Here is a 15,797-nt window from a genome sequence, read left to right as displayed (position 1 = left end):
GTGGTTTCAGCACTGGAGCGCCTAGAACGATCCATTCTGAAGACGACGAAGCCGGAAGAGAGTAGGGGTAATGCTTCTGATCGGATGGTGGGAAGGAGGAAAAATATCGATGGGATTGATCCATGCGACTTCTCAGGAAGGACTCTCAATTCCGCTGCAAGAGATACCTGATGGGCAAAGACCTTGTGATGGAATCATTGGAATTGCCGTTACAATAGTCTAAAGGACAAACACTGGGACAATAGATAAACGACGAAGCTGAGCCACTTGTTGTTCTTTTCAGTCTCCCTGGGTCCTATCGCTCCAACTATTCACCATGCAAAGGAAAAAGGAGTGAATAATAGGGACCTGTTTGCAGCGGCAGCCCATCCAAAACCATAGAAATAAAATACAGGGAAAATAAAGTATAAGTTTCTTGTATCCAAAGTCCAACTTCATACCGCACATATTCTATTTTCTTCGTAAAAAGCCAAAGAAAAGAGTTTGAACAGGAAACATATATACTTCTGACTATTTTCCTAACCCAAAACCATGGATGATATCTTCTACCACCTCCCGCATCTCTTCTGCATTCAATCGAACACTACGAGCTTCTTATACTCCTCCCCCGAGATCGCCTCCTCCATGACCGCCACCGGGTTCAGCACCCCATCCCCCGCCAAGAACACCTTTAATAAATTCTTGGAGAACCCACTCACCAATGCCACCCCCTTCTGCGTCGATGGCACCGGCGTCGACCTCGAGTCCCTCAGATTCCAAAACACCACCTCCGGCACCGCCTCCCCATATCCCCTCTCCCCGAACTTCCTGCGGATCGCCTCGTAGTCCGTCTCCCAATCATTCGCCGACGCCGCATCAAACTCCATGTCGCTGAACACAAACACCCTCCTCACCATCCTTTCCGCCGGCAATCCCCCCTCCACCGCCACCGCCAGCATTTTATCGAACACCTTCTGAAAGTCGGTGTTCATCCCCCAGTTCATCGTCCGGATGAACTCGGTCTTCTCTTTGAGAGAATCCCCTCGGATCCGATGCATTTCGGGTTCCGCACTGAATGTTATCACCCTCCCCTTCCACGGCTCCTCGCTGAGCTCGGAGATCAGCAGGCCGAGGGCCACGCTGACCTCCATCGGAGTTCCGTTCATGCTGCCGGAGACGTCGCAGACGGCAATGCAGTCGCGGAGGCTTCCCTTCTTGGAGAGGTCCTCCACCATCCTCTTCCACTGGAGCTCCGCCACCTCGTCGCCGGCGTCGGCGATGATCTCGTGGGGAAGGAGCGCGCCGGCGGCGACCTTGGCCTTCCCCTGCCGGACCAACTCCAGGTACTCGGAGAAGCGGGTGGCGTCGTGCTTCAAGAAGAGCTTTTTGTAGTTCTTCATGGCGACGGAGGCGACGCGGTTGTAGGGCAGGGAGTCCCACCGGCCGGCGCTCATGTAGACCTCCGGGAGCTCGAGGGCGCGGCGGATGGGGACCAGCACCGTCCGCTGGAGGCGGTCGCGGACGCGGTAGGCGTAGTGGCGGTCCTCCAGGGCGGCGTACTCCGAGTTGGAGTCGCGCGGAAAGAGGCGGCGGGCGATCGCCTCGCAGAGGAGGGTGGAGCGGTCGTAGGAGGAGTTCAGGGAAGGGCACCACTTGGCGGCCAGAGAAAACCCGTTAAACTCGCCGGACTTCTGTCGGACGAGGTCGGCGCGGAGGAGTTCGGCGAAGGCGTCGGCGACCCGGTCGTGGAGGAACCGATATTCCGGGTCCCGTTCGTACCGGTGGACCGCGCGGATCGCCATCTCCAACCGCTTCTTCCGCCTGAGCTCCGCCGCCTTCTCCTTCTCGATTTTGACCCGGGCCGCTTCGGCGGCGAGCCTCTCCTTCCTCGTGCCCTCCTGGCGCCGGTCCCGCTTGGCGTCCTTGAAGAAGGGACGGTAGCGGCCCCACCGGAGGTTGTGTCTGGACGGCCGGTGCTTGGCCTTGGCGCGCAGGCGGGTGTCGTCGCCATCGACGAGGCGGTGGAGAATCTCCGGAAGGTCCTTGAGGTAGCCGAATTCAGCGAAGGGGAGGAGGTTGAGGGCGAGGGTTTTGGGGTGGTGGCGGTGGAGCCAGAGGGTGGCGGAGTAGAAGCCCTGGCGGTCGGACTTGCCTGTGCCGCGGACTCCGCGGAGGTGGCATGCGAGCTTGAGGGCGGTGAGGGGGTCGCTGGTCCAGGCGGCCTCGAGGAGGGATGTTATGGTTGCGGGTGGGGTGTCGGGTACGACCTGGAAGAAGAAGTCGAGGCAGGGGTTGCCGGAGGAGACGAAGGTCGGGGAGTTGTTCTCCGTCAGGCCTATAGGCGGCCGGGCGGAGACGGCAGCGTTGAAGTCGGCGTCCATCATGTCGAGGAAGGGTTCTCCGGTGGCGGTGTCCGGCTTTGCCGTGGCGGCGCCGAGGTGGATCTCCGGCGGGCCCAGGAGGCCGAGGGACGGCGGGGCCATCGCAGGGTCGCAGGGCGATCGCAGATGGGATGTAAGGTGTGAGGCGGTAATACAGGGAGACAGGATGTGCGGGTGTGAGGTGGTGATACGGGGATAGAGATGAGGGGTTTGTGTGGAGGAGAAGGGGAGGAGGGCGACGGGGTTATGTAGATGGGATTTTCCCTCGGACGCAAGGTTTTTTTTTTACTGCAATACTTGGGACGCAAGTTTTTTCTTTTCTTTTTCTTTTTCTATTTTTATCCAAATACTTGGGACGCAAGTTTCTCTCAGAGAAAATTATGGGTTTTTATTTTTTAATGTAATGTTGGAATGGGCCAATAGGACTTGGTCTTTTTTTTGTAATAGGAAACTATGGAATAACCTACCTAAATTGACCACTCTGCTGTAAATGGAGTTATAAATAGTTAATTATAAAGGCAGCAATGATTAACAATTACAAATTAAGAGATAGGTCTCACAAGATAGATGTGTTTTATTTTTTTACTAGATATAACATTAACTTATATTATAAAAAGTAATATTTAATACATATCTTTTACTGGTTTAAGTGATACCATTGTGATGATAAGTATCTATCACACAGTTATCTCATTGAACTTGTCTCCAAAAATGATCTACAAGCGTGACGAAATTGTCTTTCATTGGTTTTAGCCGGCACAATATGTATTTTTTATTAATATTATGAATAAATAAGGTTGTGACTTCATCGAGATGCCAGAAACTTAATATACGATGCTAGCTTAAAACTCCGTGCATTGCACGTTATATATTTATTTATTTTTTTAAATAATATTTTTTAAATTAAAAATTTAATATAATATAAAAGATATCAGAGATGATATTAAATATTTTAAATAAAAATATAAATATTTTAAAAATATTTTATTTAAAAAATATTTTATTTAAAAAATATTTTATTTATTTAATTATTTTATTTTATTTATTTTATATATATTTTAAATCTATGTCAATTTTGAGACATAAAAAGATAGATTAAATTCAAGAAATATATAGAAATAATGGGATCTTTATCAAAAATACCTTCTTGGCAATGAATTCGGGATAGTTGTCTTTGAGAATGGTTCATGATATGGACCATGGAGCAGATCCCTCCGGGAGTGAAGTCTAATTGGCTCTTGATCCTTTTCTTCAGGTACTGGATCCTCCACTTAAGGAACCTCTGCCTCTTCTCCTCGTCACCAAAGGTCTTGGCATAAAACTCCTTGTTTTGGAACTTCCCATGGATGTTATAGCACACAGGATCGCCCTCCTTGTCGAACCCATGCATGAAAACTACCTTCTCCATCTCCAGCAGGCCAAGGTCCTCCTCGAGAAGGGTGTCGATGCCGAACTGTTTCCTCCTGATTATAGCATTTTTTATCATGGCCATGGTCTCCTTCACCTTGAACTCCCTGGCGCGGTATTGCTCTTCTCGTCGCCCACGAGGGGGATGCCCCAGATGAACCTCCTCCGATGCCACCGCAACCATCGGTGCTTCATCAGAGGTCTTTTTTTTTAGCTCTGCAACCAGCGCCGTCGGAGTCACCTCCTCCATGGCCGGCAGAGCGACGGGGACCACGGTCCCCTCGATCGCCTCCATCGTCTTGGCCCCATCGTCGTCCACCATGATAGCCTTCTCCTCCGTTGGTGGCGGCAGAGAAGCCGTCTCCTCGATCACTGTCGTCTTTGGGAGTTCCTCCAATTCTACTGGCTTTAAGGGCTCCTCCTCTACTTCTACTGTCTTTGGAGGCTCCTCCGACTCCCACTCGGCCAGAGCAGGGGCGGACGGCTCCTCGGCCTTGGCCTCCTCCTCCTTCGGGGCAGCGGCAGCGATGCACTCTTAGGTGATGGACTCGATTGGCATCAGGAGATTCTCCTTCGGGCACCAAACCATAGCTTTGCCATCGCATGACATGGCTCCAGGCGACAGACGACGGTGACGACTCCTCCCTCCGACGGGGCTCCAAGAATGTTCCGACGGTTTAGAGGACGTCTATGAAGTGAAAACGAAAAGCTTTTCCTTCTCGCACGCATTAGAGCGCCACCTCTGATGGCCACACCCGACAGCCTCCGCTCCTTTTCCGCGAATGCTTTTTTTTTTCTCTTTTATGTGGTAACGTGATCAAAGGAGGTCCTGTATTGCTGCCACATGACGGACGGAAGTTTATCCATTGAGAGACCTCCATATATATATATATATATATATATATATATATATATATATATATTAAATTTTAATTATTAATTATCATAATATACGGACCGCAATGATGTTACGTTTTGCATGTTAAGATATATTTATGACATTTGACATCATCGATAATTTCTAGAGATGAGAGTTAATTGACAACAGATTCTCTTGCCACGAGAAGTTGCATTAGTGGTCTGCAAAAACCGTTGTTTCCCAAAGGTCTCAGGTCTCTAAAATCACTAATAACACAATTCTTGCCACTGATATACCAACTACGTTGTTGTTTGCATGACTCTATTGGCATTTGGCAACAACCTAACTGTTGGTCTGGTCTTAGTCAAACAAAAAATGACCTCCAAAGTTTTGAATCTCACCCAATTTTCTCATATTGAAGGATGATTTTGACACTCAGTTCCACATCTATAACTCCCTATATATGCCACATCAAATTAATGATGATATCTAAGTAATAAATGCATGCTTAGCCATGTGTTGCAAGGTCATGATTAATGGTTACAAATTAAGAGATAGGTCTCACAACATAGTAGTGTTTTATTTTTTTACTAGATATAACATTAACTTAGTTTATAAAGAGTGATATTTAATACATATCTTAAACTGGTTTCATTGATACCATTATGATGATAAATATCTATCACACAGCTGTCTCATTAGACTTGTTACGGCCAATCCCCTGTTGCACCTATCACTAGTGAAAAGCACTTGCAAAATGAAGTCTACACTGATCGAAATTATGTCCGACGGAGACCCTCCGATGCTGAGTCAGTGGGGAGTGGTGAACAGCAGATGAATATTCAGAAAGATAAAGTTTCAACTCTCAAGAGACCTTTCCAAATGTTTTTCATTTACCTCGTTTTATAACGAGTAGTTAGTAACTGTCTGTAACAGTTAGACACATGGGTCTCACTTGTTCCAACATTATGTGATCGTGGGATGAATGGTAATATCCGTCATTGATTATATTCTGGCCATTATACACTTTCTGCACTAGCAGTTTTTGATAAGTCGACTGTATGTCGGTAAATAAAGTATGTCGATTGTATGTCGGTAGTTGTGAAAGTCTGAATAAGCATCGATCGGTAACTCTGATATGTCGATGGTCATCTTTCTGAGATCAGTCGAGTTGTCATAGTTGGAGTTTGTTGATGGCTGAGGATAACCGACTGTTGATTGACAAGCTGATTAATAGTTGGTAGTTTATGTTTATGAGGCCGATTGAGAGTCAAAATTGGAGAGTTGGCTGAATTGTCCCAACAGTTGCCCCTCACTCCCAAGTTCAAAGTAGTCTGATATGTGGATTATCACGTGGTCTAGCATGTTGGATGAAGAGAGTTGTCACATGTTGTCTCGAATCTTGATTCGACTGCAGACATTAATGATTTTTCAAAATACGAAGGATATCTAGTTATTTTGTCATTTCGATAACTGTGAGATCATCATTGGGGTGTCGCTTTGAAAAGATAATTCGACGTCTGGTGAATCTGGATGATTTGATTCTGACTAGTAGAATTTGACTACGTGTCCAGATGTCATTGGCTCTACGCCGTTTACACGGATAGTGATGAGGTGGTGTGATCTGGAAGTAGGTACGTCGATTCGTCCGATCAATAGTCAGTTTTGATGTAGCCACATGTCGAAATCCAAGGGAGCACGATTTGAATAACTTCATCTGGACTGTTGAGGGGTCCTATATATATAAAGTCATTTTTATTTGGACTTTCTGCTTTTGCATTCGTCATTTTCCTCTACAATAGAAGGTTTTATCCCCAGATGCTAAGAGCTTTCTCCGTTCACGTCATTTTCTAGTTCTCCAGGTCAAGTTCTTATTTCTCTCTTATAGGTTTTTTGATTTTCAATGGCAAGTTGGGGTAAGAAGGCGAAAGTCTTAACATCTCGAGATAGTCGGTCGGAGAATCCGACCGACGATTCTCCTTCGGATCCAAAGATGGAAGTCTCCTTCCTAGACCTAATGTCGATCGGCTCCAAAAATAGTACTGTATCCCAGAGCAATATCAGCTCTTTGCCCCTAGTCTGGATAGTCGGATGAACTCCCCTCCTCCAGATCAGGTTGCCTTTTATGTTGAAGACTTTCGGACTGGTCTTTGATTTTTGATTCTGGAGTTCATCCGAAATCTTCTTGACTATTACTGACTTTCTCTTGCTCAGTTGGCTCCGAACTCCATTCGACTGATTATCAGCTTTGCTATGTTGTGTTGTCTTATCCCGACCAACCCCCATCCTTCTCTTTTTCGAGCTTTCTTCGTTCTCCATCCTCACCCAAAAGTCAAGGGTTGGTTGTTTTTCAACCCGAAGAAGGGTCATTCCTTTATTTTCGATTTTCCATCATCCATTCATAGATGGAAGAACTAATTTTTCTTTATTTCTTCTTTGTCTTTTTGAGATTTTTCTTCATGCTGGGGCAATCCGAAAACCAACCCTAATGAGCATAGTCGGGTTGACATCATTGATCGAAAAGATTTTCTTCGACTAAAAGATATGAAAGTCCTGATGCAGTGAGAGCTGATGACAAAGCAGGCTCTCTATGATGCTGGACTTAGTTCGACAACCTCTTTAGGTATAGCATAATCGATCGTCCCTTTTTTTTTGTTTGCTTCTGAACTTTGTACTGAACTTTATCTTTTGATTGCAGCCATACAGTCGATAGCATGCATCTCAACTACCGACATTCGACTACATGCTGCTAAGAAGAGAGCAGCGACCGATGCTGGACGGTTCCGACCGTCGAAGAGAAGTCGGGGTGACTCTGAGTTGGTGCTGGCAAGGGAATCCGACTTCTCGTCGGTGGTAGCTCCTGGCACTGAGCCAGTTATAGCATTGTCAGCTCCAACAATACTTCCTCCAATTGAAGTGCTGTCAGTCGGAGTTAAGACAGCAAGAGGTGAAGACGTCGCACCAGAACCATCAGCGGCACCATCTGTGGGGGTTCGGGTCGAATCTATGGCCCAGCCAGAACTATTTGCTGCTGTGCAAGCCATTCCACAAGTAGCACAATCTCGGGCACAGTCGAGCATCAATTTTGTGGTAGTTTCAAGCAAACGACCGCCAACTACAGAGCATAGGAAGGCACCGGCTACTTCTGCCGACAATGGGTCGTCGACGGGTCTCCCCACTCTTTTTGACATTCGAATCTTCATCGATGAGTCGGCCTTAGCCAATTTATTATTGACCAAATGACTTATTAAGGTAGCTCTTCTCCTGATAGATATGGAGAGTCGAAAAGATCGGACAGTGTCCAAAATATTTTCTTCTTTTTACCCAATGATGCTTGGGGTAAGTTTTCTTCTTTTACCCGACTCATTTCTTCTTCTTTTTTTTTTTTTGATTTGACTTGACTTTGTCCTTTCTTTCAGTTGAAACACAATATATATGCTTTAGAGAGCAGATATCAAAAATTTGCCATCTTCATTGGGCATGGATAGACAAAGTGACGGTCGCCAATGCCGAAAAAGCTGCTGTCGTTGAACAACTTCAGGTGGCAACGAAACGAGAGAAGATGCTCTAGGAAGAGATCTTCTGTGTGATGGTCGAACTATAGTCCTCCAAAGCCAAACTTGGGTCGGCTCATCAGAGCATCGCATTTTTTGAATCTCGAATCAAAACCAAGAAGCATTCCATCAACCGGCTTCGAAGAGAAAGAGACGGATGCATAAAAGAGCTTAAGGCAGAGTACGGAAGACATTGGACCACCATGGAGAGGTTGGTACTAGCCGATGCAGAGTCAGCCTCCATCAAAGAAGAAGTTAAATCGACAAAGGGTTCTCTATGGCCAGCCATCGAGAACTTCAAAGAATCACAAGAATTCAAGGATAAAATTTTTGAGAGTTTATTCACCTCCTACTGTATCGGATACGAAGACGGCAGAGATGTAGTCGAAAAATTGTATCCAAATTTGGACCTGAGCAGCATCATCCCCCCTAGTTCGAGAGAAGAGGTTACTGAGGATACCACTGCACTGACTGAAGGAGATGCACTGGTTGCACCAGGACCTGCTCCAACCACCAAAGTTTTATCGAAACAAGGTGAAAAAGAAGCTGACTGGTGACTGGTGTAATACTTTTTCTTTTTTTTTGTAATCAGACTAAATCCAATTTTGTAATCGAACCTTGGGTCCAATTTTGTAATCTTTCTTCAATGAATGAAAAAAAAATTTCTAAGCATGGAATCTCATTTCAAACTTGTACTGTCAATGTCGTTGAAGAATAATCAGATTACCGATCATCCATCGGAGAATTGAATGTCGACTAATAATAGTAGTAGAGTTTGTTCACTAGTTGTCGGGTGTCAGCCGACTTAGCTTGTATACTTTAGGTATTTGATAGACGATGATAAATCGAATATACTTCGATTGACCATAGTCAAGTCGGTGTATTTTCTACTCGATTGAGATTGAGTCGGCATAACATTCCGCTTAGCTAAAACTAAGTCGGCATGAGTAGTCATTCTACTTAAATTAATTTTTATAATAAAAAATTAAGATATAGTTGGTACAAGCTGATCGCTTATTTGTCAATTCGATGTCGTCGTTCGACTCAAGTCAGTTTTTACAATGAAAATCGAGATACAGTCGGTACAAGTTAACCGATTACTTATCGATTTGATGTCATTTTATAGATAACTTGTAGTTGATTGAAGATTTCAAGATTTAGAATTCTAATATTTCATTCTGAATAGTATACATGTGAACAACTTTATTGATAGTACATCTTCAAATTATCGATATTCCAAGTACGAGGAATAATCATTCCATCAAGAGTTTCTAGCCGATATGCATCTGGTCGGAGTATCTCAATTACTCTGTAGGATTCTTCTTAGTTTGGAGATAATTTTTTTTGATCCAGAAGTTTTGAAACTTCTGCTTTTCTTAGGACTAGGTCTTCTAGACGAAAGACCTTCGGTTTGACTTTTGCATTGTAATATCGGATCACTCTTTGCCGATATGCTGCCATCTGAACTTGAGCTTGCTGTTGAATTTTTGGAAGTAAGTATAGATCGGCTCTTCGATATTTTGAATTGCTTGGCTCATTATACTGTTCCACTCTTACTGATGGTAATTCGATCTCAAGTGAAATCATCACCTCCATTCCATAGATCAGGTTAAATGGTGATTCTCCTATCGGTATACGAGGAGTTGTCCGATATATCCATAAGATCAGATATAATTCTTTCATCCAGAAATCTTTAGCTTTATTCAGTCTGATCTTAAGACCATATAGGATTGTTCGGTTTGTTATTTTCATTTCACCGTTGGATTGTGGATGGCCGACTAATATGAGCTTATCCATAATATAAAATTTTACATAAAATTTTTTGAAATTTTGATTATCAAATTATCGATCATTATCGATGATGATAGTATGTGGTTGATCGAATCTGTAAATAATTGATTTCTGAATGAAGTCTTCCATCTTACTTTCGATAATTTATGCCAAGGGTTCAGCTTTCACCCATTTGGTAAAGTAATCAATGGCAATCACTGTAAATTTTCTCTAACCAGATGTCGGGGGAAAAGGATCGAGTATGTTGATTCTCCATTATGCGAAGGGCCATGGTGTAACAATTGATGTTAGCTAGCTGGCCAGTTGATACTGTATGTTAGCATACTTCTAGCATGGTTCACATCTTCGAACGAGTTCAGCTGCATCTTTCTTCATAGTGGGCCAATAATATTCTTGTCATAAGATTTTATAAGCTAATGATTTACCTCTCAAATGATTTCTGTAAATTCCTTCATGAACTTCTCAGAAGGAAAGAGAGAATGACCTTTCATAAAGTTGTCCATTCATCAAAATATATTATGAGGCCATCCATCATAGTCATTTGGCTTTTGAAGGATTTACAGGTAGAGTTCCATCAATCAAATACTGGATGATCGGATCCATCCAATTTGGCTCGTCATTGATTTGCAGCACTTCTTTAACTTTGTTAATACTCGATTGTTCGAGATATTCGATAAACATCCGATCCAGCAAGCTGAATGAGGTGGTTACAAGTCGAGAAAGTACATCAACTCGAGCATTCTCTGCTCTTGAAATGTGAGAGATCTTGAAACATTTCAAAGTCGATGCAAGATCTTTCACTCTCTAAAGGTACTTCATCATAATGGGATCTCGAGCTTCAAACTCGTCCTTACCTTATTTAGTAATCAACTGTGAGTCGGTGATGATCTTTAAGTTGTCAATATCAAATTCTTTGACAATCTTCAAGTCGGCTAGAAGAGCTTCGTACTTGGCTTAGTTATTCGAGGCTTTAAAATTAAATCAAAGGACATATTCGGTTACAATCTCTTCAAAGTTGGTGAGGATGAGTCCAGCTCCACTATCTTGTACGTTGGATGCTCCATCAATATGTAGCACCCACATCGATGCTAAGTCGGCCTCAGGAGTTTCAACTTATTTTGATTTATCATCGGATCCATCCTCAGGATTATTGTCAGATATGGTGCACTCGATGATAAAGTTAGTCAAAACTTGTGTCTTTATTGACAATCGCAGATGATATTGAATATCAAACTCACTGAGTTTTATTATCCATTTCGCCATTCTACTTGAAGTATCAAGTCGATACAATATTATCTTTAACAACTGATCTGTCAAGATAACTATTGGATGTGCTTGAAAGTATGGATGAAATCATTATGATGATATGATCAGAGTATAGATTATCTTCTTTACTCTTGAATATCTTATTTCAGCATTATGAAGCACCTTGCTGGTGTAATAAATCGACCATTGAATTTAATTTTTATCCTCCTGGATGAGTACCGAACTAACTGTCTCTGTCGAAGTTGCTAGATAAAGATACAAAGTTTCTCCCACCTTCAATTTTGTAAGTCATGGTGAAGATGTTAGATATCTTTTTAGATCCTCAAAGAATTATCGACATTCATCTGACCATGAAGAATCTTTTGCTTGTCTCAAGATTTTAAAGAAGGGTAAACATCTTTCTACCAACTTTGAGATGAATCGACTGAGTGTGGTGATCCTTCTATTAGATTGTTGTATCTCTTTCTTGGAGCTTGGATGCTTCATATTGATGATAGTTTTTATTTTTTTAGAATTAGCTTTAATTTCTCATTGCGACATAAGAAATTCGAAAATTTTTTTGGAAGTTACTCCGAATGCATACTTGATTGGATTCAATTTCATTTGATGTCATCGAAGTATGTCGAAGATTTTTTTCAAGTTCTGAACATGATCAAAAGTTTAGTAGTTTTTCATCAGCATATCATCAACGTAGACTTCTATGTTTCGTCCAATTTGTACTTTGAATAGTTTGTTGACTAGCCGTTGATAAGTAGCTCTGATATTTTTTAAACTGAATAGTATTACTTTGTAACAATAGATGCCTTTGTTGGTTATGAAGGTAGTGTGCTCCTCACTTTGAGTGGCATCTGAATCTGATTGTAGCCTGTAAAGGCATCCATAAAGCTCAAAAGTCGATATCCCGAAGTCGTATCAACTAGTTGATCGATCTTTGGCAAGGAGAAACGGTCATTCGGACAAGCTTCATTTAAATTTATGTAGTCGATGTAGATTCTTTATTTTTTATTAATTTTTCTCACCATCACTACATTGACGAGCCAATCGAAATAATTAGCTTCTCAGATGAAGCAGCTATAAGGAGTTTGTCAACTTCTTTGTCGATGATCTTCTACCTTTCAGGAGTAAAAGATCTTTTCTTCTATCTCATCTGCTTAATTTTAAGATCAATGTTCAGTCGGTGGGTTATTACTTTGAAAGAAATTCTTGACATGTCAGATATCGACCAAGCAAAAATATCGGTGTTTGCTTTTAGTAGATTCATCAGTTGCTGTCACTTTAGATCAGACAATTGCGATCCAATTTGGACCATTTTTTTAGGATCTTCTTTTTTTAATGGGATAAAAATCAGTTGCTCGACTAGTTCACCATTTTTTTTTATTTTCTCTTTGGTCTAACTTATCAACGGTCAAAGAGTCTTCAGATTGATTATTTTTTGTAGAGACTATGAAGCAACATCGAGCAAGTTATTGATCTTCATGTATTTTTCAACTCTATTTTTTGTCAAAAATTAGATCAATAAATTATATATTGAAATCACTGCTCTCAGAGTATTAAGTCCAGATCATCCAAGTATGGTATTGTAAGTCGATAGAACTTGAACGACTGTGAATATCAAGAGAATAGTACTTTATTGTAGATCTGCTCTCGTTGTTAGTGAAAGAATAATCTCTCCTTCCATGGTAACTGCATCTCCAATAAAATCAACTAATGGCGTTGAGACTCTTTTGAGTCGGTCAGTCGGTAGTTGTATTCGAAAAAAAATCGAATAAAAGAAAACATCAGTTGAGCTTTCATTATCGACTAGAATTCTTTTTATATCATAGTTTGCTATCGTCGCTGAGACAACGATAGCATCATCATGGAGAGTTTGTATCCTCCGGACATTATCTTCCAAAAAAAAATTACATTGTCAAGTCATCATTTATTTGCTGACTCTTCTTCAGAAGTTGCCCTCCAATCCTTCGATCATCCAGAGATCATGTTGATCACTCCCATCATTGGTCAATTGTTGATCGTTTCTTCAGCTTGCAGCTAAGGCTGTTGGTCAGTGAGAGGTTGAGTCGGACGATCTCATCGATATTTTTTGAGGTAGCCATGTCAAATCAGGATTTCGATTTCATCTCTGAGTTGGATACATTGTTCAGTATCATGACTGTGATCATGATGAAACCGATAATACTTTTTCTTATCGCGACTCCTTGGTGGTGCTTTCATCGATGGAGGATGTCAAAGATACTCCTCTCCCTTGTCTCCATTAAGATCTACATATAGAGAGCGAAAAGAGGAGTGTAGGAGTCATACCTGTTGCCATAGCAGTTCGGCCTTGGACTCTATCGATGAGATGAAGCTCCCTTATTAACCATTGATTGACTTGATTTGGTCGGAAATCTATTTTTCTTTTATTTCTTTTTCTAACCTTTTTCTTCTGTCTAACATCGGTTAGAAGTGCCTTCATCCGCATGAATATACTTGTATACGCGCTCTAAGAGTTCAACATAGGTCTGGGGGAGAGTCTTATCCAGAGAGTAGGTGAATCTGGATCCCCTCAGACCTTTCTTCATGATCGAGTTAGCCATATCTTTGTTGAGGTCCCTGACCTCAAGTGTAGCTATGTTGAAGCGAGCCATAAAGTCTCTCAATATCTTTGTCTTTCCTTGCTTGATGGAGAAAAGACCATCTGATGTCCGTGACACCTTTCGACTAGTGCTGAAATGGGTCACGAAGGAATGTTCGAGCTGCTCGAAGGAATTTATACTTTCTAACTGAAGCTCAGAATACTAGGCTCGAGCAATTTTCTGAATAGTTACCGAAAAGTCAATACATAAGAGGATGTCAGTTATCCCCTGGATCATCATGAGAGCCTTATAGCTCTCCAAATGATCAATTGGGTCAGTAGAGCCATCATACGGCTCCATCTGTGGTATCTTGAATCGAGACAGGATCGGCTCGTTCAAGATACGTTGAGAGAGAGGTTGGACAGTGTGGAAGTCGTAGTCATTGGAGGACTTCCAACTTTTCACTTGAAATTGGGTAAGTTGACAGTCGATCTCCTTGAACTTGCACTCATAGTCGTCGAGCTGCCGTTGTTGAAAAAATTTAGAGGTACAATCTCCTGAAGAGCTCGAAGATGGAGAAGCAGAAGGTACATGTGGTCTCTTCTCCTTCTTAATACTATATACATGGGAAGGAGAGAAGATCACCATGAAGGATGAGCGGCATGATGAGAATGTCGAGAATGCGATTGCTCAACTCGGTTGGAGCATCGAGACAGTCATCATTCTGGAGATGAAGAGGGTGAAAGCCGTGGAGGACGGTGGCTGTGCCTAGACGGTACTAAATGGGGCACTGATTCCTCTGCCAGTGGTTGCTGCTGTTGCTATATCTGTTGTTGTTGGAGGCTATGGACCACCTCTATCCACACTTTTATTTGCTATATTAGAGTAGCAATTTATACATTCGTAATGATTACAGGATGCGAAGAGCTGGACTCTACCAATAGAGGAGGAGGAAGATCTTCTCGATGAAAAGATTGCCTCACAGATCCTATAGAATTTTGAGCTCTAGTCTCTGCTATGATCGCTCGTATTTATCCTCCCTACCTGGCACGTCGATCTATTGCGCCAATCTCCTGTTGCACTTATCACTGGTGAAGAACACCTATAAAATAAAGTCCACACTAATCAAAATTATGTCCGATGGAGATCCTCCAATGCTTCTGTCGGTGGTAGCTCCCAGCATCGAGCCAGTTATAGTGTTGTCGGCTCCGACAATGCTTCCTCCAATTGAAGTACCATCGATCAGAGTTGAGAGGGCAAGAGGTAAAGACATTGCACCAGAACCATCAGGGGCACTATCTGTGGGGGTTCGAGCCGAATCTATGGTCGAGCTAGAAGTATCTGCTACTGCACAAGTCGTTCTGCGAGTTGCACAGTCTCGGGCGCAGTCGAGCACCAATTTTGTGATGGTTTCAAGTGAACAACCGCTGACTGTGGAGCGTGGGAAGGCGCTGGCTACTTCTGCCGACAATGGGTCATCAACGGGTCTTCCCACTAACTTAAACATCGAAGAGTTTTCATCGGATATAATTTCGATCATTGTGGACTTCATTTTGTTGGTACTCTTTACTAGCGACATGTGCAATAGGGGATTGGCCGCAACAGGACTTGTCTCCAAAAATGGTCTATAGGTATGACAATGTTGTCTTTCACTAGTTTTTACTAGCACAATATGCATTTTTTATTAATATTATGAATAAATAAGATTGTGACACCTTATTGAGATGCCAAAAATCTTAATATATGATATGCCAATCATTAATTGTCATGATATAAGGACCATAGTGATGTTATATTTTGCATACTAAGATTAGAAGTGCAATCAAGCCGAGCTAAGTTGAGTAGTTAGAAGCTTGAGTTTGATTTGATTTAAAATATTTAGGCTTGAACCTCGGCTCAAGCTTGATTTAGTCTTGATATCTGAAATGACCTCAGCTCAATGAATGAAAGATAAAAATTTGAGATTGACTCAAATCAAGTATCAATATGTATGTATGTATGTATA

The 15,797-nt window shown here is 42.4% G+C and overlaps 1 protein-coding gene across 1 annotated transcript; it reads right to left on the bottom strand.

Moving 5' to 3' along the window:
• Positions 1-389: 389 nt before the first annotated feature.
• Positions 390-2,588, bottom strand: LOC105054706 (uncharacterized). The gene has a single exon (XM_010936276.4). It carries the CDS (start codon positions 2,460-2,462, stop codon positions 573-575), a length of 1,890 nt encoding a protein of 629 aa, XP_010934578.1. The 5' UTR covers positions 2,463-2,588; the 3' UTR covers positions 390-572.
• Between the last annotated feature and the right edge of the window lie 13,209 nt (positions 2,589-15,797).

The sequence above is a fragment of the Elaeis guineensis genome, chromosome 12 (genome assembly GCF_000442705.2).
Source record: "Elaeis guineensis isolate ETL-2024a chromosome 12, EG11, whole genome shotgun sequence".
Lineage (NCBI taxonomy): Eukaryota > Viridiplantae > Streptophyta > Magnoliopsida > Arecales > Arecaceae > Elaeis > Elaeis guineensis.
The sequence above is the reverse complement of the archived record's forward strand: the minus strand, read 5'-3'. Positions and strand labels throughout refer to the sequence as shown.

Bases quoted from the DNA above. Each gene is read 5' to 3' on its own strand.
- LOC105054706 (XM_010936276.4), bottom strand. From the start codon at position 2,462: ATGGCCCCGCCGTCCCTCGGCCTCCTGGGCCCGCCGGAGATCCACCTC.